The sequence below is a fragment of the Natator depressus genome, chromosome 25, assembly GCF_965152275.1.
Source record: "Natator depressus isolate rNatDep1 chromosome 25, rNatDep2.hap1, whole genome shotgun sequence".
Classification (NCBI taxonomy): domain Eukaryota; kingdom Metazoa; phylum Chordata; order Testudines; family Cheloniidae; genus Natator; species Natator depressus.
In genome coordinates, this window is record NC_134258.1 from 6,048,949 (window position 1) to 6,074,936 (window position 25,988).

Here is a 25,988-nt window from a genome sequence, read left to right on the forward strand (position 1 = left end):
ATTCAAGGCTCTTACTCCCTGATAAAGCAATCGTTATTGTATGGCCAGAGCAAGTTATGGGTACTAGCTGAGCCTCAGTCAACACACACAAGGTTCAACATAGAATGAAAGCAGAAATGCAGTGAAGGCTAAACTCTACATTACCCTTTGTAATTATACAACACAAAGTCACTTGTTTCTTATTGTTCCCAGAACCCTCCCCTTTGCCAATGCCACAGAAGAGCTAAGTAGGGACACTGGCTCCACTTGTCCCTTCTAGGGTGGAGACCAGGATTCTTGCAGATTGTCAGGTCCTTAAACTCTCTTTTGTGTAGTGTTTCCAATTCTGGGATAAAGTACTTGACTAGTAACTCCTTTGCCTTTTGCAGGGCTTCAAATACAAATAATTAACAATAGCAGCAACTCTCAGCCCAGTCAAGAGCAGATGGAATAATGATCTCCTTCAAAGATCTTAAGACATATGATATGACAGATAGGAACTGATCAAGTATCAGTGAACTTAAGTACAGACATGTCAGACAAATTGCTTATTTCCTACTGGTAATATTTTTCCAGTCATATTTCTAGTATTCCTCAGTTTCCCTTTTTATACCCCACCCTGTGCCCTTTATTATGTAACATTTATAATAAAGTAGTCCCCAGAGGCCAAGCAGCCAAGGCCCCATTGTGCTAGATCCACAAACAGTTAATGACAATCCCCATCCCAAAGAGTTTATAATTTAGGATGCCTCTGAACTCCCTATTAAGTCTGGCATTTTTCCATCTGAAGACAATTGGATTAAACTTTGCAATCAGTCAATACAGGTCTTTATTCAGCATGAAGGGTGGCTTTTGAGAAAGGCAAATCCATTGTCTCCAAATACACATCAAGAAGGGGAGCAGCCTCACCACAACCCACCTAATTCTTTCTGGCAATTAAATCCACCATTCAGTGTGGAGTACTCCCATTAGACCAGGGGTCCGCAACCTTTCAGAAGTGGTGTGCCGAGTCTTCATTTATTTGCTTTAATTTAAGGTTTCGTGTGCCAGTAATAGATTAACATTTTTTAGAAAGTCTATATATTATATAACTAAACTATTGTCATATGTAAAGTAAACAAGGTTTTCAAAATATTTAAGAAGCTTCATTTAAAATTAAATTAAAATGCTGATCTTATGCCGCCGGCCCGCTCAGCCCGCTGCTGGTCTGGGGTTCCGTTCACCCAGGCCGGCAGCAGGCTGAGTGGGGCCTGTGGCCGGGATGCCAGCTGGCAAGGGGCCAGCAGCCAGAACCCCAGACTGGCAGCGGGCTGAACGGGGCCAGCGGCCGGGACCCCAGAGCAGCAGTGGGCTGAGTGGCTGCGGGTCCAGGATTCCAACCCTGCCCAAATAGAGTGGGTACCTACCTTCTCCCTGGTTCTATCCCATTCTCTTCCTCTCTCTCTGCACTGAGCTGAGAGTGGGAGTGCATTGAACACAGGGCTGGGGGTGAAGCAGTAGGCTGGGGATTGGGGTGTAGGGCCTGACCAAGAGCTAGAATGAGGGAGGGGGCTCAGGGTTGGGGAAGGAGGTTTGGGTGTGGAGTGCTTACCTGGGCAGCTCCCATTTGGTGCAAGGGGTGCAGGTGGGAATGTGGGGGTGTGTGTGTGCAGGAGCTCCCATTTGGTGCTCAGGGTGGGGGTGGGAATGGGGGGGTGCAAGAGTCAGGGCAGAGGGCATGTGAGAGGGGTGCAGGAGTCAGGGTATGTGGTGTGGGGGGGGCTGGGGTCAGGGCAGAGGGCTGTGGGTGTGGGCTAGGGTCATGGGGGTGCTCCCAGCCCCCTGCTGAGAGCAGCTCACAGGAGGGGGCTGGAGGGGATATGCCCTGATTCCACCCCCTCTTCCAAAGGCCCCTTCCCCACCTCCTCCCCAGAGCAGGGAGCACACTGCAGCTTCCCTTCTCCCCCTTCGCAAGGGCCATCAGCTGATGGGCTGCAGGGAGGGAGAGGAGGAGGGGCAGGAACCCAGCACATTGGGGGAAGAGGCAGGGGAGGGGAGAGCTTGCCTGCCCTGCAGCAGCAGCCACAGACCAAGCTTCTGCGGGGGGGCGGAGAAGAGCGGGCCAGGGCGGGCAGGATTTTTAATGGCATACTGCTGCCTGCCGGGGCCCTGGCCCCGCTCAGCCCGCTGCCAGCCTGGGTTCGGAAGCGGGCTAAGTGGGGCTGGCGGCTGGGACCCAGCAGGCAGCAGCGTGACATTAAAAATCGGCTCATGATGGCACGCATGCCATAGGTTGCCAACCCCTGCATTTGACCATTGGGTTGATTCTAATTCATATCTTAAGTGTTTCCACCCAGAAACTGATTGCTCCCTTCCTCTTAAGATGGTTATGTAAAGGATTTTGTAACTTTGTACCCTGTCTCTTTCAGGAGCTACAACTCCTCAGATTACTCATTGTTGACTTATCACTTTACATTATGCATGAAAAGATGTGTTTTCAATACTTTTTATGTTGAGAAAAATTATGTGAAGGATTCATAACTCAGTTTTGCCTACTGAAGAAAATTCATGCTCTGACATGAAAGATGGCTTCTGACTAGCTCTAGAGTACAATCAAGGCCAAATCGATCCTATTTCCATATAACTGTTTTTTCTTAGGGCTGTCAACTGAAAAAAATATGAAGTCCTAACCCTGTCATTCAAGTCTGTCCTAACAAAGGCAGCGCATAAGAGCAATTTTATCCACCAGTTATATGACAAGCCTTCAGACATTTTTGTGCAGATTTTGCCACACATACACGGGACCACTCCAATAAACCTAAGTACCTGAATTACAGACACACATGGTCAGAGTGTAAAACTCCTCAGTAAAAGTCTCTTTACCATTTTGCCCCAGTTGCTTCATCTAATCAGATTTATATAATGGCACCCCTCACCACAGTATCTATCACAGTACCAGATAATACTGCTCTCTCATGGGGGTGACAATATTTATAACACACTGAAGATGCAAAGTGATATGCAAGAGCTAAACAACTGCAGTGCCAAAAGCCTCCTGCAAGCAGATTTCAAGTACAGAACCACGTACCTTTAATCACATCAGGTCCCAGCTAGGAAGGCCCAGAGCAAACATTCAATACATTTTCATATCATATGGTGCACAGATTCCTTGAAAAGTTTTGTCAGACACAGCAACCCACTTCTTCCTTTAGTCAGCTGTGCTGCAAATCCTCAAGAAATGGACACCTATTGTGATAACTTATTCCATATGGTATAAATTCACCTTCCACAAAGGATAAAATTAAGTTTTACTTCTGCCCACCGCTCTCACCGCCAGTAGGATGTGTTTCCCTGGTGAATCACAAACAAGACAGAAAAAGACTGGCATGGCAGAATGGGACAGATTGTTATTTTTCTTCCCTGCTTGTATGCGTGCTTTTCCCTAAAATTTTATCCTGGTACAGGGAAATGCTGCAGAGATCATCATGCCACTGCATGTATTCCTCAAAAGTAAAGATGATATGCAAGGGGTGGCCAACCATGGTTCGTGAGCCACAAGCGGCTCTTTTACAGTTAAAGTGCAGCTCGCAGAGCCACCCACAGACCTGCATTCTCCGCCTACCAGCCTGTGGGGGAGCTTGGGGCTTCTGCGCTCCAGCAAGGTGGTGGGGCTAGGGGCTTCTGCCCAGCAGGGAGGGGGTCTAAGGCACGGGAAGCAGGTGAATTTCCCCCTTGGGGAGACTAGCCCCTGTCCCGCCCCTTTCCACCAAGACCCTGCTCGCTGCCCTCAGCCCCCTGTGGCTAACAGAATGTTGGAAATCATTAAGAAAGAGACAGATAAGACGGAAAATATCATACTGCTTCTATGTAAATCCATGGTATGCCCACATCTTGAATACTGTGTGACGATGTGATCGCCCCATCTCAAAAAATATATATTGCAATTGGAAAAGGTTCAGAAAAGGGCAAGAAAAATTATTAGGGGTATGGAACAGTTTCCATATGAGGAAAGGTTTCAGAGTAACAGCCGTGTTAGTCTGTATTCGTAAAAAGAAAAAAGAAAAGGAGTACTTGTGGCACCTTAGAGACTAACCAGTTTATTTGAGCATGAGCTTTCGTGAAGTGAGCTGTAGCTCACGAAAGCTCATGCTCAAATAAACTGGTTAGTCTCTAAGGTGCCACAAGTACTCCTTTTCTTTTTTCTTCATATGAGGAAAGATTACTAAGACTGGGACTTTTCAGCTCGGAAAAGAGACTACTAAGGGGGAATATGACAGAGGTCTATAAAATCATGACCGGTGTGGAGAAATTATTATTTACTCCTCCTCAGAACATAAGAACTAGGGGTTACCAAATGAAATTAATAGGCAGCAGGTTTAAAACAAACAAAAGGAAGTATTTCTTCACACAACGCATAGTCAACTTGTAGAACTCCTTGCCAGAGGATGTTAAGGCTAGGACTATAATAGTGTTCAAAAAAAGAAGTAGATAAATTCATGGAGGATAGTACATCAATGGCTATCAGCCAGGATGGGCAGGGATGGTGTCCTTTGACGATTACCTGTTCTGTTCATTTCCTCTGAAGCACCTGGCACTGGCCACTGCTGGAAGACAGGATACTGGGCTAGGTGCAACTTTGGTCTGACCCAGTATGGCCGTTCTTACGGTGTTTACTAATGGAACTGATCTACTTAATTAAATTGCACTTATGATGGCAAATGTCAGCTCCTGCAGAGGACAGGGGAGCTGTCATATTTAAGAACTGGAAAGATGGAAGCTTATAAGGTTTATTTCAACCAGAAAACACTGCACAAATTTGAAGAGAAAAGTGTTGCTTGGTGGAATTGCTACATGCTGATTTTACATGTAACCCACTGTTCCGCAGAAGACAAGTATCAACACAAAATGAAAGTTAGCCAAGAAAGAAACATGCTTCATAAAGTGTAACTGACCACACAGATAAAAGGCAGGACAACATTTTTCATTCAATCTCATACATTTTTATTTAACATCCATTATACCTTCTTCTCACAGATGGAATTATGGAAGCAGGCCAAAGTGTACCATACCCAGGATGTTCCACTACAAATGTATGGTAAAGAAAAAGTTCTTATATATTTAAAATTAAAAAATGATTCAAGGGTTAGGCAGCAGGTTACTTGTAATAGGCTGATATTACACACGTTTTGTTTTGGCAGAAACTAGATGAAAATATAATGTAATGCCAAACAAAAAAGTTAATGCTACAAAATGAAAACAGAGGGAATCTCACCTTCAAAAGCTATTCAATAAGCAACATTATAACAGTAATACTTTTATCTTCCTGATCATATTAATGAGGAAGTCTGTTCAGCAGCACAGTCAGTGGGAAGAAATGCTTTTATACTTTCCCAATACATTTTTCAATTCCCCTAATTTATGCATATATGTTACTACAGTTAAAATAAAGTAAGTGAAACCAGAATTAGACAAATTAAGCCTGCTTCAAAGTACCGTATACAAAGCCATGAAACTAAAAGATAAAGTATAAGACGCCAGCCTTGCTAAGGGGGAATAGAATAAAGCTTTTTTTTTTTTTTAATTAGAAAGCTTTTCCACAATGGACACCGAAAGTATGCTTGCTACAGCCACTTTTTCCCCAGATCACTGCTGAACAACTGTTTTCAAACATTTTTGTCACTGGTATGGTCCTGCTCCCAATATGGACAGGGGCTTTGTCATTAGAAATGGGATTTTCAAAGGAGATTAATTGACTTACATGCCTAACTCCCACTGAAGTTCAATAGGAGCTGGGTGCCTAACTCTTAGACTCTTTTGAAAATCCCAGAGAAACAAACCTCTTCATGCACACAAAGCAAGGGCCATGGAGTCACCACTTCCAGGATGATTTGTCCAATAGACACTTTTGTCTGCCAGCAATCTAGTAAGGAAAGTTTAACTGGTCCATTCATTTTGATTATAATACAACCATTAAAACATTACAAAACCCGCGTGAAGACAAAAGGCAAGAAACATCTGGTTTTCCATTTTAATATTTGCTTTCACTGTGTGTTTCCACTAGTTTTTTTCCTAGTATATCCCAATAGTTCAGCTCCAGCAGCAACAGTAAGAGCTCTGACAGGTTTCAGAGTAGCAGCCGTGTTAGTCTGTATCACAAAAAGAAAAGGAGTACTTGTGGCACCTGAGAGACTAAGAAATTTATTAGAGCATAAGCTTTCATGAGCTACAGCTCATTTCATCGGATGCATACATTGGAAAATATAGCCATATATTTTCCACTGTATGCATCCGATGAAGTGAGCTGTAGCTCACCAAAGGTTATGCTCTAATAAATTTCTTAGTCTCTAAGGTGCCACAAGGACTCCTTTTCCTTTTAGTAAGAGCTCTGGCATAGAAGGGGCTCTAAGTAGGTCTAGCCAATGCAATGCTAAAGATGCTGGCAGTCACCAGCAAACTTTGTATATAGTAATGCTTCCACCATTGCTACCCAGGGTGGAGACAAATTGCAGTTATTAATGGTGGGAAGTTCTAGGGAGAGAAATCCTAGTGTAGACAAGGCCTAAGAGTCACTGCCAGGCATCCATGATTTATAACACTAATTGCTATTCAACAGCAAACACAATAATAGACACCAGCACAAAGTGTGTGTCAATATTTGTTCACAAGTCTGTGTTAGTAAATATCTGCTCTTTTGGACAGGCCAAACCCTTTAGTTGCCTTTTAGATAGTCTTGTCTCAAAGCAATCTGAAGATGTACAACCAGACTTGTCAGTGTCTCAATGACACTTCCTAAACACTATGAACAATGGACTACATGGAGAAGAACAGAAGAGTTTTTAATTGCCATTCCTAAAGTACTATTTTGAATATTATGGATTGGAAAAATACAGTGCTTACCATCATCATTTGGGAAGCTCTGGTTCAGTTCCCAATACCTCACTCAAAACTAGCACGTGTTTAAACTGCTCTGCAGTGAGATGAGGCAGGGGAAGGAAGGAAGAGAAAATACCTTACATTGTTTAACAGCAATTTCTTTCAATGAGTAAGTAGCATCTTTGATGGTCTCCCTCCAGAGGGACTGTATATTGTGGAGAATCTTTAGAGAACAGTACCAGTAGGAAATATGCATTTAAATCAATCAATAACCTATATATGTTTGCTGAAACTTGATCAGTTCTTATCCTACTGCACATGTGAAGATCTAGAACAGAAGTTGTTCTACCTAGTTTTAAATGGTTAAGAGTTACACTATTCATTCTTTGACTATCTAGATCCCTACAAAAGGACTTACTTGTCAAGTACTTATTCTAGAACTGAAGGTAATATATTCAGTCCTTCTCGACAAAGATCATGGGAGTCACAAAGTAAGGCATAGGACCTGCATGAAGACTATAAAGGCATTGATATTTGCAGAGATCTACTGCCAAATAATATGGTGCTCAGTATCTTAGTAGGCCTAAATGTCCTCTAGGAAATTTCTAACTGAAATCTCCACAGAATTATTCATCAAGTGTTTATCGATCCCAGTTTTGTGTGAAATAATAATAGCTCAAAGCATGAACTACACAGGCATGAATAAAAGGTTAATATACATACCACCATCTCCACAACAAACATTCACATAAACACTTGTAAATAATTTCTTATATGATCGAACAAAAGCTGTCTTTCATTAAATACTAGAAGCTGCTAGGTGCTATTATTTTTGTCCAGGGCACTAAGTCCTTGATAGCAACTACATCTTCCTATGCCACCAAAGCAATACCAAATAGTATTTAAACTACATTATGAAATTGAAGAATTCAGTAGTTTTTCGTGGTATGTGGCTTTAGTAAATGCTGCCTTGTAAGTATCAGTGTGAAATATCCAAATCTAAAGGGATCTGAAAGTTAATGTCTATTGGAAACAATGTTGCATTTCATCCTGACATCAGCAAGTGATGAAGAACAAACAACACAAATGAGTTTTACAACCTAAATATTTGTTCTAGAAACAAGATCTACATTTGTTTCTTAATCCCTTCCACAATCAGTACTATTTTGCTCTTTACTGTAGTTTGAAGTTGTGATATGATATCATACTAAACTCCAACCAAGTTACTAATTTTCTGCCAAAAAGGTAATTATGAAAGTTGTTCACATAAAAGTTTCCAACATCAAGTTTGCTTGTGCCAAGCCTCCAAGGACTTCCTCAGTGTCTTGGACTTCCTGATTAACGTATACCACATGACAACAATTGATAAAAGAATTCTCACTTCTCACATAAACCAGTTCTTGATGGGCAATTATTTACTTTCCATCAGTTTCCTGATCTTACTCAAATATAGCAGAATTTATCAGGTGGTGACATCCAAGGCTTTCTACCTTAAATAAGCCTATGAATTAGGGCATCTATGGAAATGTGTTTTAGACAGAAGCTAAATGAAATAATATTAACTAAAAAGCTTAAGTACACTTGAACTCTATTTTCTTATACTTCAATCGCACCCTAGAAACTAGTCACATATCTCTTGGAGACAGCAGACAGGAATTTCTTTACCAAACACCAAAGCAATCTCCCCTAACAATATAACCAAATACTAAACCAAGAACAAAGATTTCCCACCTGCCAGATCCCTCTCCCTTTTAACACTCTTTCCCCACTGTTTCTGGCAGCTTCCCTGAATTGGCTCTCCGCTTTGGCCGACCCCCACAAGACTCTCTTTCCTCATTTTCATGTCTACTTGCACTTTCGCCCTTGAAAAAATCCCCTTTTCTGCATGAAAAACACACCTTTTATTTTGATATGGCGGGGGGGAGAAGAGGTGTGAGAAAGAGACTCTTTCACAGCCCACAGAGGAGCAGCAGATGTGACTCACCCCCTCTTGAACCATGCACAGGGAACAAGTCCAGAGTTTCCCACTAGATTTTTATTCTCTTTGTGGGCAGCCCTGGTCTGAATGGGAGAGAGTCATCACCCTCCCCCAAACCCTACTGGGGGGGGGGGGGCAGCCCCAGATAAAGAGAGAAAAGGAGGAGGAGGAGGAGAAGGAAGGGAGCTGCCACCCGCCCCCAAAACTCTACGGGGGGGGGGCAAAGTGAAAGGAGGGGGACTTCCACCCCCCCCACACACACCCCGAGCCTGGAGGGGAAAGGCCTGGGTTTAGTTCTTCTGAGGGAGCAATCTCAAGCCCTCCTCAGCTCGCTGTGGGGTGGGGGGTTGTTTCAGACTCACCTCCCACTCTACAATCCCCACCCCCCACCCCCGGATCCTACAGCGGGAATTTACCCCCCGGCCCACTCCCCTCCGCTCCCCTCCCCATGACTCTCAGCAGGTCCTACGCTGCCCTCCTCAGCCGCCCCAGGCCCCCCCGGGCCCCGGCCCCTGCTCCCCGACCCTCCGCCCAGGCCCCCCCCGGCCCCTGCTCCCCGACCCTCCGCCCAGGCCCCTTCCCCCCCCCCGGGCCCCGGCCCCTGTTCCCCGACCCTCCGCCCAGGCCTCCCCCCGGCCCCTGCTCCCCGACCCTCCGCCCAGGCCCCTTCCCCCCCCGGCCCACCTCATCCTCCTTGTGGTTGCGGATGCCCCGCACCAGGTCCTGCAGGTTCTTGTCGAACATGCGGTCGATGCTGCCCTTCACCATCTTCAGCGCCATCGCGGCGGCGGCGGCGGGGCCGGGCCGGGCCGGCGGGGCCTGCGCTCGGGCTGAGGGGCCGGGCCGGGGCGCGGCAGCCGCTGCCGTGTGTGTCCGGGCGAGGCGGGCCGGGCCGGGCCGCTCACATCCCGCTCGGGGCCGGGCGGCGCGCGCGCCCCGGGGACGCAGGAGGCAGCAGCGGCGGCGATCTCTTCGCTCCGGGCTCCGCTCCGCCGAGCGCCTGACAAAATGGCGGCCGGTCAGCTGAGGGCTCGGCCCCGCCCACTCCGGGCCGCCGCGCGGCGCGCCGCGCCGCGCCACGCCCTCACCGCCGCTAGCCCCGCCCCTGCCCCCTCCGCCCCGCCCACACCCCGTCCGTCTGGCCCCGCCCACTCTCCCGAAGGCCGCGTCACTGCTCCCTCTGGCTCCGCCCCTGGGTCCCGGAGCCGCGCCTATTTCTCCTCCCCGGCCCCGGGGGGGCGCTAACCCCGCCCTCTGACCCTGACCCCGCCCCCCAGCGGTGATTTCCCCGCCGCTGCCCGCACGTCACCCGGCCAGCAGCCCTTGGGGCGGGGCGAGGGGGGGGGGAACAGCGCCCGCTGCTCACCACCCCCTGGCCCCCACCCTCCTGGGGCGTGGAGAGGGATCAGCCCGGTGACCCCCCCCCAGGCTCACCTGCTCCTACCGACCACCTGCTTCGCTTTAGGGCCGTACAGCTCTGGCTGAACAGGGGTGTGCGTCAGCACGTGCTTAGGCGCTTTGCTGAATCGGGACCCTTCATGCACAACGATGCGGGGACGCTCCCCCTTCCCCCCCCCCGCAGCCCCACCATCCTGCTGCGAGCAAAGCTGAGCTCGTTTACCCCTGCTGTGGCCTAGGCACCGTTCCCGGCCTGAGAGCGGGCCGGCCGGCCGTGTGGCCGGAGCGCCAGGTCTCTTGGGTGTCCTGTCAGGTGCCTGGTACGTTGTAAGGGCTGGATGAATGAGTGTGCCATTCATAATCATAACAGGGGCGTGATAACGCATGATATTGTAATCCGTTCTGTAGTAATAAATACCAATGGCAACACTGACAACATAATAAATATAATCCAAATCCGCTCCTGCAGATGAAGAATCCAGGTGGGGCCAAAATGCTAGTTTCCGAGGGTGTAAAAGGCACAAATGTACATGCCAGTGGTGGATACAAAAGCAGCCGCAGCTAAACTCAACAGCTTCAAAGCCACAGTTGTGCTGCTGTTATTTTATTATTATTTTGTTATTATCCTGCTCGGAATCAGGACCGCCTTGTGCTACACACTGTGCAAATGTAACACTGACAAACCCCAGTCGGTGGGCGGGATCAAACCTGGGATCTCTGGAGCTTAGTGCATGAGCCTCTGCAGCATGAACTAAAAGCCAACTGGCTGTTAGCTAAGGTTGTAGAGCGGACTCATGAATTGCTCTCGAAGTGGTCTCGGTGCCATAGAATCATCGAATATCAGGGTTAGAAGGGACCTCAGGAGGTCATCTAGTCCATTAGATGGGACAGAACACCGCACCCAGGAGATGTGTGGGTTACACAAACACACAACACTAAGTCATAAATGGCACGTCATAGTTAAACCCCACCAAAAATGTACACATAAAGTGGCCCCTGGAGCCACTTAGATTTTCAAAAGTGACTAGTGGCTTTGGGCAGTGCAATGTTTGGGTGCCTAAATTGGGTCACTTTCATGGAGAATGATTTTCAGAAAATGCTGAGCCTTCACCTTCTGAAAATCAGACCTCTTTAAGATGTCTTAACTGGGCACCTGTCATGGGGTATATGAATCCTGCACTGGCTGAGAAGGCGTTAACTGGAGCCCTCGGCTCAGCGAGGAGGTATAAGGAAGGAGTTTAGAGTCCTTGGAGGAGGGAGATCCAGGAGCATTGGGAGTTCCTGGTCTGTGGGAAGAGCCTGACAAGAACGTGGCAGATGCAGAACTGTGGGAAAGCTACAGGAGTGGAGTGAACTCCTGTGGCGGCCCTTGAAAAAGGAGCAGGACTCCAGGGAGACATCCCTGTGCTTTGGTGTTCTGTAGAAGAGCAGAGAAATGGGAGTAGCTAAAAGGGATTAAAGGCTCAAGCCTGAGATGGGTAAAAGCTGCTTAGTTTGTATTTTGTCTGATTGGGGGTTTTGGCGAGGGACTTAAGAGAGAAGCCCTGGGAGCTGCTACTCCAGAAGAAGGGCAACTGAAGTGGCAGCCAGGCAGGGTGGAAGGGACATTGATTCCTCAGAAGGAGGGAAACCTGACTTGGATGGAGGGCCAAGCCATGACTATACTAGACTTCTGATGTAGGGATCCCAACTTTCTGCTCACACGAAACCAAACACCCTTGCCCCACCCCCTGCCCACCTCTGAGGCCCCGCCCATGTCCCACCCCTTCTCTGAGGCCCCGCCCTTGCTCACTCCATCTCCTCCTCCCTCTGTCGCTCACTCTCCCCACCCTCACTCACTCACTTATTTTCACCTGGCTGGCTCAGGGGGCTGGGGTGCGGGTGGGAGTGAGGGCTCCAGCTGGAGGTGCACGTTCTGGGGTGGGGCTGAGGATGAGGGGTTTGGGGTGCAGGAGGGTGCTCCGGACTGGGATCGAGGGATTCGGAGTGCGGGAGGGCGATCAGGGCTGGGGCAGGGCGGGGGGAGATGGAGTGAGCTCGGTGGGGTGGGCTCAGGGGTGCAGACTCCGGGTGGCACTTACCTCAAACAGCTCCCAGAAGCAGCAGCATGTCCCCTCTCCGTCTCCTATGTGGAGGCGCAGCCAGGCGACTCTGCGCACTGTCCCGTCTGCAGGCATCGCCCCCGCAGCTCCCATTGGCCGTGGTTCCCAACCAATGGGAGCTGTGAGGGTGGCTCTTGGGGTGGGGGCAGTGTGTGGAGCCCCCTGGCTGCCCCTACACGTAGGAGCTGGAGAGGGACATGCCACAGCTTCCTGGGAGCTACGTGGCACGGAGGCTAGCAGGGAGCCTGCCAGCCCCGCTGCACTGCGCCGCCAACTGGACAGTCTATGGCCAGGTCAGCAGTGCTGACCGGAGCCACCAGGATCCCTTTTTGACCGGATATTCCGGTCGAAAATCTACACTGACATCCTGAGGTTCAGAGCGTTGTTGCTAAAATGCCAGGCAGGTCACACTAAGAGGGAGCACTCCAGAATGATGAGTCTATGACAGCACTTCAACTCTGAGGCACCCACCATCACTAGCTGCTTTTGAAAATCTTGGCCCTGCAAAGCACCATGAGGAGAGATGTATGCAGTGCAGATGTAATGCTGCTTCTCCCATTGAGTGGCATTGTGTGTTAAGCCTATTGATCAGAGTTACTGCTAGCAATTCTCCAAAGCAGAAAATAATATGGAACATCACCCACTGTGCATGCACAGGACAAAAGCTGCCGTGCTCTCCAGAGTAGGTGATGTCTCTTTTACAAGGCAGGTGGTGCTCTGGATAAAGAGTGACAGAGTAAAGGGAAATGTGGAGTTAAGAAATACATGATTAGGGCCCATTCTTCCATCCAGTCCTTTTCTTCCAAAAGGACAGGAATTTAAAGATGACCTTCTACAGGTAAAAAAGTCTGTGTCCTCCTTGGCTTCTTTTGTATGGATAAAGAAAGGATGAACAATTTTTTACCTTTTGTTTTTTGTTTCTACATGTTTTTGACAAGGTTCAGGTCTTATTTACCCTGTTTTTGCCTGAAGGAATCTATGTACAGCTGGAGCACTAACAAGATTGTGACATCAGAGGAACTGTAAGTGAAACTGGCTTAATTGAGAGAGGAAATGATGCAGGTCCTCTGTTTGTTTACTTGCTTTGTTTTATTCAGATCACCTATAAAGTCGTCATCCCCTGTTCATTCAGTTGGGGCATGCTCCTGCCCCCATTCAAATAAATGAAAAAACTCACATTGACTGGCAGAGGGGCAGGATCAAACCTTTAAGGATTGACTATGAAAGCCCTCAATCCCCATCTGAGATCTACAGTGAGGCTTCTGGAAAAATCAGAATTCACTTTCCTGACATTTTTAATATAAAAAAAGATGGGGGGAATTACTTTGGATTTTAAAAGTATTTAAACATCACAAAAAAGGGCAAAACCCCAATTTTTCTTTTCCTCTATAGATTACAAAACTCTCCTCCCTTTTCAAGCTGAAGGTTTGATCAAAATATTCCCTGACACAGAGACATAGGTCAACAACCTTAACAGGCTTACAAAGGAGAGAAGAGCTACCAGACCCAGTTGTGGCCAAATTCCCATAAACACGGGTTGGCTCAGATTACAAAACTTGGATCCAGTACTGTACTTGATCTGGTTTTAAAACACTCTACATTTTGAGGAACCTGGCAGCTTTGGTTCCTGATGGAGATGGGCCACAGACTTTCCTATTTGGTTCAGCTCATTATAAAGATTTCTAAACAATTGGGATAGAACCAATATCTTGGATGCCACACCACTCCCAAACTTTGGTTGGTGTGAAATCTGCTTGGGATCATCCCTAATTAAGACCCTGATCTCACTCATTGTCAGGTTAATGTACAAGAGCCTTCCCTTAGCTCTACACTTCTGTTCCTATGTGACACTAGCAGCCCTGATTTTATGTTATAAATAATGTCACCTTCTGCTTTTGCTGATGTACATTTCTAGCAGGCATCCTCTGGAGGCAAAGGTTACCATTTGTGCCAATATCTCCACCTACCTCACCCCAGCCTGTTCATATTTCAGTTATGGGCTCCGGCATGAGCAATACAAGATCCCCAAGAAGGCACTGCAGTTTATAACCCAGTGTAAACAAATTAGCAAACAGCTAATGCATCGTAATGAGAATTACTGCTAACAGCCTGTCTCCTCTTAGGGGAAAAACCAAAAGGGTGGCATTATCAACCATTGTTTCTTTATACTCCCCCATCTATCTGCCTATCCCTCTGCTGTCTTTTGTCTTAGATGGTAAGATTGCCGGGGCAGGGACAGTCTTTTTGTTGTGTTTGCGCAGTGCCTAGCACCATGGAGTGTTGGTCCTTGATTAGAACTCCTAGTTGTAGTTTCTGATGGAGATGGGCCTGAGCGGTTCAATTCAGATGCCGATCCATATTTTTTCCCCAAATGCAGGAATGTCTGGACCCCAGGTTCTGGTTCCAGCCCATCGTTTGTATCCTGTTGAAGTATCAAAATTCCAACCCTAAGGCTCAGATTGGATCATAGCTGTGATTAAAATTAAAGACCACCCAGGGGGGAAATGGGGTGGGGAGGCGGGAATAATGAAGACACAGTATTTTATGCTACATAGTTTGAAAGAACAAGGGTTTATATGACTGATTGAACTGTAGGCCCATAGAAGTTAGAGGAAAGGCTTCTATAAGCCCCCTACTAGAAGTAGTTTAAAATTTTAAAAAAGATTTAAAATGTGAAAAAAAATAGACAATTTTTGGTGGGTTGTTTTTTCCCTTGCAGCCCTCCCGGCCATGTTTTTGAGCAGCTCTGGTCCCACCTAATCCATCTCGCCAGCCAGTTCACGATTGCTCCCAACTTTCTACTATCCAGCCCTTTGTCCCATCTAGCTTCAAATAGACTGGCTGGCTTTGTCCTTGTTATCAGTTATGCTAATCGATATCCCTGTGTAAATTGATTCCCCCTTAGAAGAAAATTAAAGGAGCACTATTGCTCAGAGCTCCAGCATGAAACTGGAGAAAAGCCTTTGAGAGTCTTTGGATTACGTTTGGAGGCGAGAGCAACGAGGGTCATGTTGTGGTGGGCGTCTGCTATAGACCACCAGACCAGGAGGAGGAGGTCGACGAGGCTTTCTTCAGACAACTTACAGAAGTTTCCAGATCACAGGCCATGGTTCTCACGGGGAACTTCAGTCATCCTGACATCTGCTGGGAGAGCAAAACAGCAGCGCGCAGACAATCCAGGAAGTTTTTGGAGAGTTTTGGGGACAACTTCCTGGTGCAGGTGCTGGAGGAACCAACTAGGGGCCGTGCTCCTCTTGACCTGCTGCTCACAAACCGGGAAGAATTGGTAGGGGAAGTAGAAGTGGGTGGCAACCTAGGCAGCAGTGACCATGAGATGGTCGAGTTCAGGATCCTGACAAAAGGAAGAAAGGAGAGCAGCAGAATACGGACCCTGGACTTCAGAAAAGCAGACTTTGACTCCCTCAGGGAACAGATGGGCAGGATCCCTTGGGAGGCTAATATGAGAGGGAAAGCAGTCCAGGAGAGCTGGCTGTATTTTAAAGAATCTTTATTGAGGGCACAGGAACAAACCGTCCCGATGTGCAGAAAGAATAGCAAATATGGCAGGTGACCCGCTTGGCTTAACAGAGAAATTTTTCGTGAGCTTAAACACAAAAAGGAAGTTTACAAGAAGTGGAAACTTGGACAGATGACTAGGGAGGAGTATAAAAATATTGCTTGAGCATGCAGGGGTGAAATCAGGAAGGCCAAAGCACAATTGGAGTTGCAGCTAGCAAGGGATGTGAAGGGTAACAAGAAGGGTTTCTACAGGTATGTTAGCAACAACAAGAAGGTCAGGGAAAGTGTGGGACCCTTACTGAACGGGGGAGGCAACCTAGTGACAGATGATGCAGAAAAAGCTGAAGTACTCAATGCTTTTTTTGCCTCAGTCTTCACAGACAAGGTCAGCTCGCAGAGTGCTGCACTGGGCAGCACAGTATGGGGAGGAGGTGAGCAGCCCTGAGGGATGAAAGAACAGGTTAAGGACTATTTAGAAAATCTAGACATGCACAAGTCCATGGGGCCGGATCTAATACATCCGAGGGTGCTGAGGGAGTTGGCTGATGTGATTGCAGAGCCATTGGCCATTATCTTTGAAAACTCGTGGCGATTGGGGGAGGTCCCAGACTATTGGAAAAAGGCAAATATAGTGCCCGTCTTTAAAAAAAGGCAAGAAGGAGAATCTGGGAGCCTCACCTCAGTCCCTGGAAAAATCATGGAGCAGGTCCTCAAGGAATCAATTTTGAAGCACTTGGAGGAGAGGAAGGTGATCAGGAACAGTCAACATGGATTCACCAAGGGCAAGTCATGCCTGACCAACTGGATTGCCTTCTGTAATGAGATAATTGGCTCTGAGGATATGGGGAAAGCGGTGGACGTGATATATCCTGACTTTAGCAAAGCTTCTGATATGGTCTCACACAGTATTCTTACCAGCAAGTTAAAAAAGTATGCATTGGATGAATGGGCTATAAGCTGGATAGAAAGCTGGTTAGATCGTTGGGCTCAACGGGTAGCGATCAACGGCTCGATGTCTAGCTGGCAGCCGATATCAAGTGGAGTGCCCCAGCCCCAGCGGTCTGTCCTGGGGCCGGTTTTGTTCAACATCTTAATGATCTGGATGATGGGATGGACTGCACCCTCAGCAAGTTTGCGGATGACACTAAGCTGGGGGGAGAGGTAGATATACTGGAGGGTAGGAATAGGGTCCAGAATGACCTAGACAAGTTGGAGGATTGGGCCAAAAGAAATCTGATAAGGTTCAACAAGGACAAGTGCAGAGTTCTGCACTTAGGATGGAAGAATCCCAGGCACCGCTACAGGCTGGGGACCAACTGGCTAAGTGGCAGTTCTGCAGAAAAGGACCTGGGGATTACAGTGGACGAGAAGCTGGATATGAGTCAACAGTGTGCCCTAGTTGCCAAGAAGGTCAATGGCATATTGGGCTGCATTAGTAAGAGCATTGCCAGCAGATCGAGGGAACTGATTATTCCCCTCTATTCGGCACTGGTGAGACCACATCTGGAGTACTGCGTCCAGTTTTGGCCCCTCGCTACAGAAAGGATGTGGACAAATTGGAGAGAGTCCAGCGGAGGGCAACGAAAATGATTAGGGGGCTGGGACACATGACTTACCAGGAGAGGCTGAGGGAACTGGGCTTATTTAGTCTGCAGAAGAGAAGAGTGAGGGGGGATTTGATAGCAGCCTTCAACTACCTGAAGAGGGGTCCAAAGAGGATGGAGCTCGGCTGTTCTCAGTGGTGGCAGATGACAGAACAAGAAGCAATGGTCTCAAGTTGCAGTGGGGGAGGTCTAGGTTGGATATTAGGAAAAAATATTTCACTAGGAGGGTGGTGAAGCACTGGAATGGGTTCCCTAGGGAGGTGGTGGAATCTCCATCCTTAGAGGTTTTTAACACCCGGCTTGACAAAGCCCTGGCTGGGGTGATTTAGTTGGGGTTGGTCCTGCTTTGAGCAGGGAGTTGGACTAGATGACCTCCTGAGGTCTCTTCCAACCCTGATCTTATTTCCTTTTGTTTGGAAAATGTGTTGTGGGGAAATGTGTTGTGATTTCCATGACATGGTTAATATCTAAACGCCTGCTGCTTCCAGGAACAGCTCGTGTGTGTCTACACTATTGAGCTACAGTGGCACAGCTATGGTGCTGCAACGGTGCCACTGTAGCGTCATAGTGTAGATGCTGCCTATAGCAACACAAGGGGGTTTTCTGGTGATGCAGTTAGTCCACCTCCCAGGGGCGTTAGCTAGGTCCATGGAAGAATCCTTCTGTTGATCTCACCAAGTCTACCGTGGAGGCTAGGTCGACCTAATTACGGCCCTTGGGATGTGAAATTTTTTCCAGCCCTGAGTGACGTAGCTAGGTTGACCTAAGTTTTAGGTGTTGACCATGCCTCAGTGTCTAACCTTGTGAAGCAGCTGACATGTGGCAGACATGTGCTCGTGCCTTGTGTGTGGGTGGGGTGGGTGGTCTTGTGGACATTGAATTGGGGTCGTATTTGGGGTCAGGAAGGAATTTTCCTCCAGGGCAGATTGGACGAGGCCCTGGAGGTTTTTCGCCTTCCTCTGCAGCATGGGGCATGGGTCACTTGCTGGAGGATTCTCTGCTCCTTGAAGTCTTTAAACCATGATTTGAGGACTTCAAGAGCTCAGACATAGGTGAGAGGTTTTTCGCAGGAGCGGTGGGTGAAATTCTGTGGCCTGCGTTGTGCAGGAGGTCAGACTAGATGATCATAATGGTCCCTTCTGACCTAAATATCTATGAATCTATGAATCTGTGTGGTCATGCTGCTTAATGTGTGACCTAGAAGGCACTCAGCTAGCCTGGTAATGAGTGTAGTATAAGGACGTTCAGAGAAGCGAATAGCTGGTGCTGACCACTGTTGGAGACAGGATGCCGGAATAGGTGGACCCCATGCCCGCTCCTATGATTACAAAATACTCTACAACCATCAGTTAATGTAACCGTATCTAACACCACTATCAATGGGGGAAGTGTTACCCTCTTTTACAGATGAGAAAACTGAGGCAGAGAGTCAGTGACTTGTTCAGTGGCTTGTCCAAGGCAGTTGTCATAAATATAAAGGGAAGAGTAAACCCCTTTAAAATCCCTCCTGGCCAGAGGAAATCTCCTCTCACCTGTAAAGGGTTAAGAAGCTAAAGGTAACCTTGCTGGCACCTGACCAAAATGACCAATGGAGAGACAAGATACTTTCAAAAGCTGGGAGGAGGGAGAGAAACAAAGGCTCTGTGTGTCTGTCTATATTTTGTCTTTGCCGGGGATAGACCAGGAATGAAGCCTTAGAACTTTTAGTAAGTAATCTAGCTAGGTACGTGTTAGATTATGATTTCTTTAAATGGCTGAGAAAAGAATTGTGCTGAATAGAATAACTATTTCCGTCTGTGTATCTTTTTTGTAACTTAAGGTTTTTGCCTAGAGGGGTTCTCTATGTTTTGAATCTAATTATCCTGTAAGGTATCTACCATCCTGACTTTACAGGGGGGATTTTTTTTTTATTTCTATTTACTTCTATTTCTATTAAAAGTCTTTTTGTAAGAAAACTGAATGCTTTTTCATTGTTCTCAGATCCAAGGGTTTGGGTCTGTGGTCACCTATGCAAATTGGTAAGGCTTTTTATCCAACATTTCCCTGGAAAGGGGGGGGTGCAAGTGTTGGGAGGATTGTTCATTGTTCTTAAGATCCAAGGGTCTGGGTCTGTAGTCACCTAGGCAAATTGGTGAGGCTTTTTACCAAACCTTGTCCAGGAAGTGGGGTGCAAGGTTTTGGGAAGTATTTTGGGGGGAAAGACGTGTCCAAACAGCTCTTCCCCAGTAACCAGTATTTGTTTGGTGGTGGTAGCGGCCAATCCAAGGACAAAAGGGTGGAATATTTTGTACCTTGGGGAAGTTTTGACCTAAGCTGGTAAAGATAAGCTTAGGAGGTTTTTCATGCAGGTCCCCACATCTGTACCCTAGAGTTCAGAGTGGGGGAGGGACCTTGACAGCAGTGTTGCTAGTTCTCACAGCTTTATGATTAGCTGTCTGACCGTAGCACCTAGGAGCCCGAGTCATTGCTGAGGACCCCACTGTGGTAGAAAAAAGTAAGTTTCTAGCTCCCATGGCTTTGGAGAAGAGCTTGAAACCATCACGCACACAAACACACACAGCAAATAAAATAACCTGATATTTACTATATTTAATCCCAATCTCATGATTTTAGGTGCCTGTCTCATGGGTTTTGACCGCTTGGGGTTAGTGGTAGTGCCAAGCTCCCATGGGAAGCATGTGACAGTGATAGACAATTGGAATGCTGGGCTCCTGACTCCCATCCTGTCCCTTAGCCATAAGATCACCCCTGCTCCCATGCTACCTGGAGGGATGTCTATTTATCTAAGGTATTTATAAGTGATTCTACTGACTGCCTTAACAAGGGGAATTCTGTCTAGTGGTTAGAGCAGCAGAGAGAGAATCAACACTATTGGGCAATGGTGCTGGAACAAATTGTATAGTGGGGGTGCTGAGAGCCACTGAATCAAACTGTAAACCCTGTATATGATGGAAACCACTTCAAGATGGGGGTGCTGTTGCACCCCAAGCACCCCTAGTTCCAGCATCTATGTTTTTGGGTGCCATTCCTGTTCTGTGGAGAAGTCCAGTGGTGCTGGAACATTTTTTACAGTAGGGATGCTGAAAGTCAGGGGTCCCCACCCCAAACTTTTTACCTTATCCCTCCCCCCTTAAGTCAGTCCTTCCTCCCTATAATACAGAGAGAAATGTGTCTTTGTATGATGCTAGCAATAGATTTTCAGCAACATAAATGTGGAAGATACAGATGTTCTTTTCCACAGGGGTGGGCAAGCATAGGCTTATTCTAGGGAAAAATGACTTTAAATTACTCCAGATTTAGAGCACATAACTGAGATCAGAGTTTGACCCACTATCTGTTTGTCAAGGAATGAGCATGTATGAGCTTAAAGCGATTTCTCCTTTGTTGTGACCTGGCTTTCAGTGGATTACTCAGTGGCAACATCCTTACTCTTGTGAATAAGGCTATCCAATTCCTAGGGACTTCTTGTGTGGGGAAGGACCATCTGCATGAGTGAAGGGTTGCAGGAATGGGCCCTATGAGGTTTAATTTCTTTGACTAAATAGTCATTTCCTAAGCTACCCCAGCACTCTTAACTCTCTCCCCGACACACACACACACTCGCAGAGACGAGATTCACACAGTTGATTCCATGTTTTAAATAACTTCATCCCCAGCCCTGCCGACAGGAGTCTCTGATGGAGCTTTAGGAGAGAAATGGGGCCAGTGTTTGAAAAGGGGACCTTGGAAAGGTTTGCTCTAATAACGCCGAATCCAGCGCATGCCTCTGCATTAGGGTGACCAGACAGCAAGTGTGAAAAATTGGGACAGGGTGAAAGGAGCCTATATAAGAAAAAGACCCAAAAATAGGGGCTGTCCTGATAAAATCTGGACATTTGGTCACCCAACTCTGCGTGCAGCATGCAAGTGACAGCAATGCACCTCCAAGGAGCTCTCCGCAGATTAAAGACTCAAGGCCACTCTGTGGAATTTGTAAGATTAAAATATGGTTTAAAAATGTGTAACATTCAACATCCTGGGGCCAAGCTACAGGGGAGGAGTACATGCAGGAGGCAGCGTGTGGCTTTACCCTGCAGAAAGGGCAGGCGGGGTTGTGGGGGGGCAGATTTTCAAGTGCTTGGGGCCTGCAAACAGGGCCAGATTTTCAGAGAACACTCAGCTCTCCTTTAGCCTCCAAAACAAGCAGCCAGATGTAGAAACTACTCAACATGTTGGGATCTGGGTGGTTTAGAAAAGGCGGCTCTCAGTGCTGAGAGTAGGGGACTGGGCGTCTCAACAGCCTGCACCCTGCTCCGAACCCTTGGAGGGAGGCGGGTCTAGTGGTTTGAGTATGTGAGTGGGAGCCAGGACTCCTGGGGTCTGCTCCCAGCTCTGCAGCTGGCTCACTGGGTGACCCTGGGAGTGTCATTTCGCCTCTCTGGGCCTCAGGTGATGTTGCAAAAGCACAGAGAATGCTCAGGGGCTGTGCAGCATCTCGGTGAGAGCAGCCACCCCCTCAATTGGGAGGAAGCTTCTCTAGGCCTTAGCAGAACTAGCCCTGGTATAGTTAGGTGCCTAATTCCCATTATTTCAATAGGAGTTAAGTGCCTAAGTACCTGTGAGGATCTCACCTACTGTCTCCAGCATTGCTGGATCTCCTACATGGTCCAGCTCTAGTGGTCAGGTTTTCAAGGCAGCTCAGTGCCCATATTCAGGGCCAGATTTCCCAAAGGGCTCAGAGTGCTGGGCTTCCTTGGAAGTCTGGTCCCAGCTGCGGCTTTCAGTGTCTGGGTACCAATGATTGGCTGAAGGGATCTCAGCAGCAGCCCAGGGATTTCTCTGGGTGCCTCTCAGCCAAGCCCAGTGGCTTTGGTTCACAGGGAACAGGTGTGTGACCTCCTTAGAGGGCGGCAGTCTATAATGGCTGTGTCCCCCCAGGCGGGTCTGTAGCCTCAGAGCCCAGCCCTACACCATCTGACACTGGCTCGGTGAGCAGGAAGGAAGGTGGGTGGAGAAGGCAGCCTGCAGCTCAGGGAAGAGGCACTAAGCAGCAGCATGCAATTAGCTGTTTCTTTCCACACAACAAGCAGGGAGAGCCTGGAATCAGTCCACTGCCTAGGAGGGCCGGCTTCCCATCAAAGAGCCGGACGACGCCCCGGAACCGAGATATGGCCGTGTAACTGGGCTGTCTAGGCAGCACTCCCTTGTGGCCCATCATGGCATCACTTCCCTTCTGTGGGTCCCCAACAGTCGGGTGCTGCCCGCAATGCCGTGGTGCCCTCTGGCTAATACACACTGGAGTCCGACCCCTTCCAGGCCGTTAGAGTCCAAAACGAAAAGGAAAACAGAGAAATAAAAAATCATCTTTATCTGCGGCTTCATTGACCAGAACCCACCCTTCTGCTCCAGGCTTGTCTCTGAGCAGCTAAACCCTTCTTGTCCATCTTCCCGGGCCTGGTCGGCTCATCCACCAAACGGAAGCTGTCTTAGCTGGGTCCTGGGCTTCCCTCCCTAGGAAGTAGCAAAGATCTGGTCTCCTTCCATCCTGGTCAGCCCTGAACGGGGCTGGGTCTCCTTCTTTTCACCCCCTCTCCATGCCTGTTATTGGCTGCAGGTTAAGCAGGGTGGGGTCAAATGGGTCCACAGGCTCTCCTTAACCCTCTCCTCACCAGCGGGGAGCCTGTCTGCCTTATTGGCTGCATGGGGCCCACCTACCCCATCACAGGCCAGCTACCAGGAGTGCTAGTTGACAGGTGTCCTTGAGCACCTGGACTGAGACAGGGAGCTCATTACACGCCACCCACTGGAAGTTAATACAGAGCCCAAAGCGGTGCCGGTGACCTACAGGCGGAAGGCTCCATACCCCATTACTGAGCCATGGGCATGCAGTCCCACAGGGCGAAAAGACTCCTCCCTCAACACTCAATATAGCAAAAAGAAAAAAGAAAAGAAGTACTTGTGGCACCTTAGAGACTAACCAGTTTATTTGAGCATGAGCTTTCGTGAGCCACAGCTCACTTCATCGGATGCATCCGATGAAGTGAGCTGTGGCTCACGAAAGCTCATGCTCAAATAAACTGGTTAGTCTCTAAGGTGCCACAAGTACTCCTTTTCTTTTTTCTTTTTACGAATACAGACTAACATGGCTGTTACTCAATATAGCATCTGTGATAAACTCTTGGCCTGCAACCTCACAGAGCTGTGCCAAGGCACTTCTGTGCTGAGCCGACCTGCTCCTGTTATCCCAGTCCGCCCCCTTCCCTCCTGCCTCTGCTGACGCCCCTCAGTCCTGATCCACACTTCCCCACGGCACCCCTCATGCCTTCAGTCCTCCTGGATTCTCTGTTTTATTAAGATTATTTTCCACCTTTGCACCAAGCACTTCCTGAGGGGACTGAAATTGTCTCACTCAGCCAGGCTGGATGAAGGGGCAGGACTGTAAATCAGAGATGGGTCTTTGAGGTAGGGTGACCAGATGTCCCAATTTTATAGGGACAGTCCCGATTTTTGGGTCTTTTTCTTATATAGACTCCTATTACCCCCAACCCCGTCCCGATTTTTCACATTTGCTGTCTGGTCACTCTACTTTGATGTGAACTTTGGGGCAGTTTGTATCCTGACCCGCACTATGCAGCTCCTGCCGACTGTGGATAGTTCCTCCACTGACAATTCATCATCATCATCCCCCATGTTAGGTGTGGGACGGTGTGTTTGCCTGCCCTCTGGCGGAGCGTACTATGAAAAGCAAAGCAGCACTTCCATTTTCCTCCTTGTGGTAGCGGGGGCTGTGAAACCCGGCTGAGCCAGCAGATTCAACTTTGCATTGCAGCCCTGAGCAAATGGAATTATGCTGAATGCACTTCTGCTTGTGTCCAGTGTGGCCCCAGCAATTTTAACACAAGTTTCATCCTTTTCCTTGAGCTGAATCACGCAGCAGCAAGGGAAGCAGCATGTAATAACCAGCTGGGTAATGTGGTTTCAAGCTAACATTCATGCGAAAGGCTCAAACAGGTAAGAGTATGCGGTCACCTGCAGGGGTCAGCGGGATTTTTTTTTCCTGATGAACAATTGGCCAGCTACACTTGGGGTGGGGGGCAGTGCTTCCTATCAGGGATTGGCCACAGCTGGAGATGGGACATGGCGTGAGGATGCATGGGCCTGGAAGATGGGTCTGCTGGTTTCTGGGCGCCAGCTATGTCCATGCTGCTGCCCGACAGCTCTGGTGAAGTGGGGAACAGTAGCTTATGCGCCCTATGGGTTCAAGCAGCAGTGGATGTCCTGCCCACAGAGGCTCCACCTGGCAGAGCCTGCTGTGTTCCCTGATTGGCCCAGGTACAAGATTTACGCCCTAGGGAAAATCCCTGGAGGAAGGAGTGCTGGAATAATTTCTGTAGTGGGGGTGCTGAGAGCCATTGAACCCAACTGTAAACCCTGCATATGATAGAAACCACTTCAAGCCAGGGGTGCAGCAGCCCCCTATTTCCAGCACCTGTGCCTGGAGGTTGTCTGTGCACCTAGTGCATCCTTGGCTTGCCACTGCAAACAGACCATGCTGTGCACTCCTGATACCTCACTTTGCTCCTGGGTAGAGCCCTAGCAACAACGACAACATGCTTAGACAAGGGTCCGGTGTGCTGAATGGCCACGGCCACACGACCTGGCTTTGTTTCAGGCATCTGAAAGCTCCACCAGGGAATTGCTTATTTGAATCAGCCACGCCAGTTGTGGACAACCACATGGCTGCTGCCAGCCTATGGCTGGGCAACGTCTCCCTCTGACTTTGAGTCCTAACGTCAGGGCTCAATGTGCAGGGGCTTTGTCTCTGAGATGGGCTAAGTGACCAAAAAGTGCCAGCCAGCGGTGACTGATGGTGACTTTAATCCTCTCAAGGCCAGTTCTCAATGACATATCCCTCTTACTGATCAAAGCAAACCCTTTTATACCCAGTAGTTGCCACTGGCAACACGTATGAAATACCTTCGGGTGCCTGATGTCTTGTTTAAGCAATGCCCATGTTTCAAATCTGTATAAGAGGATGAAGAATGGCCCGAGCTCTGCTCCTGATACCTGGCCCCGCTCTAGTCTCTAGCTCTGCCCCTGACCCCTCATCCTGCCTCTGTTCTGCTAACCTTACTTTGACTAACTCACTTCACTCTGACCTGCTGCGGCTCACTGACTTGGACTCTGGCCTGATCCTACAGCGTGACACTAGTACGGAGTGTTGACCCTAGACTGAACTCAGACCATGTCCACCCCAACCCAGGCTCCACCTCAACACGGACCCCCATAGCTGGGGGCCTGACACAGGGAAGGGGATACACTGGGGTGATCCAATGAATCCTCCTTCTACATGCCAAGCTGGTGTGCCGTGCTCAGGGTCTAACCAGATTTGGGGTCAGGAAGGAATTTCCCCCCAAGTCAGAGCAGCAAGGACTTTGGGGAGGTTTTCACCTTCCTCTGCAGCATGGTGTGTGGGTCGCCGGCTGGTATCATCTGTGTACATCTCATGCAATCAATTCCCTGCCATTGCAGGGGCAAGAGGCATTGGTGGCCCCTGGGTCTCTGCCTGTGGCACAC

General features: G+C 48.3%; 1 protein-coding gene across 2 annotated transcripts in view; it reads right to left on the reverse strand.

Annotated features, from left to right (window-relative positions):
• Window positions 1–9,614, reverse strand: part of AP3D1 (adaptor related protein complex 3 subunit delta 1) — a 70,177-nt gene extending 60,563 nt beyond the window's left edge. For both annotated transcript variants that reach the window (XM_074939552.1, XM_074939551.1), the window contains exon 1: window positions 9,494–9,614. In XM_074939552.1, coding sequence (XP_074795653.1) covers window positions 9,494–9,589 — 96 coding nt within the window. In that variant the 5' untranslated portion in view covers window positions 9,590–9,614. The remainder of the gene's footprint in view (window positions 1–9,493) is intronic.
• Window positions 9,615–25,988: the final 16,374 nt, after the last annotated feature.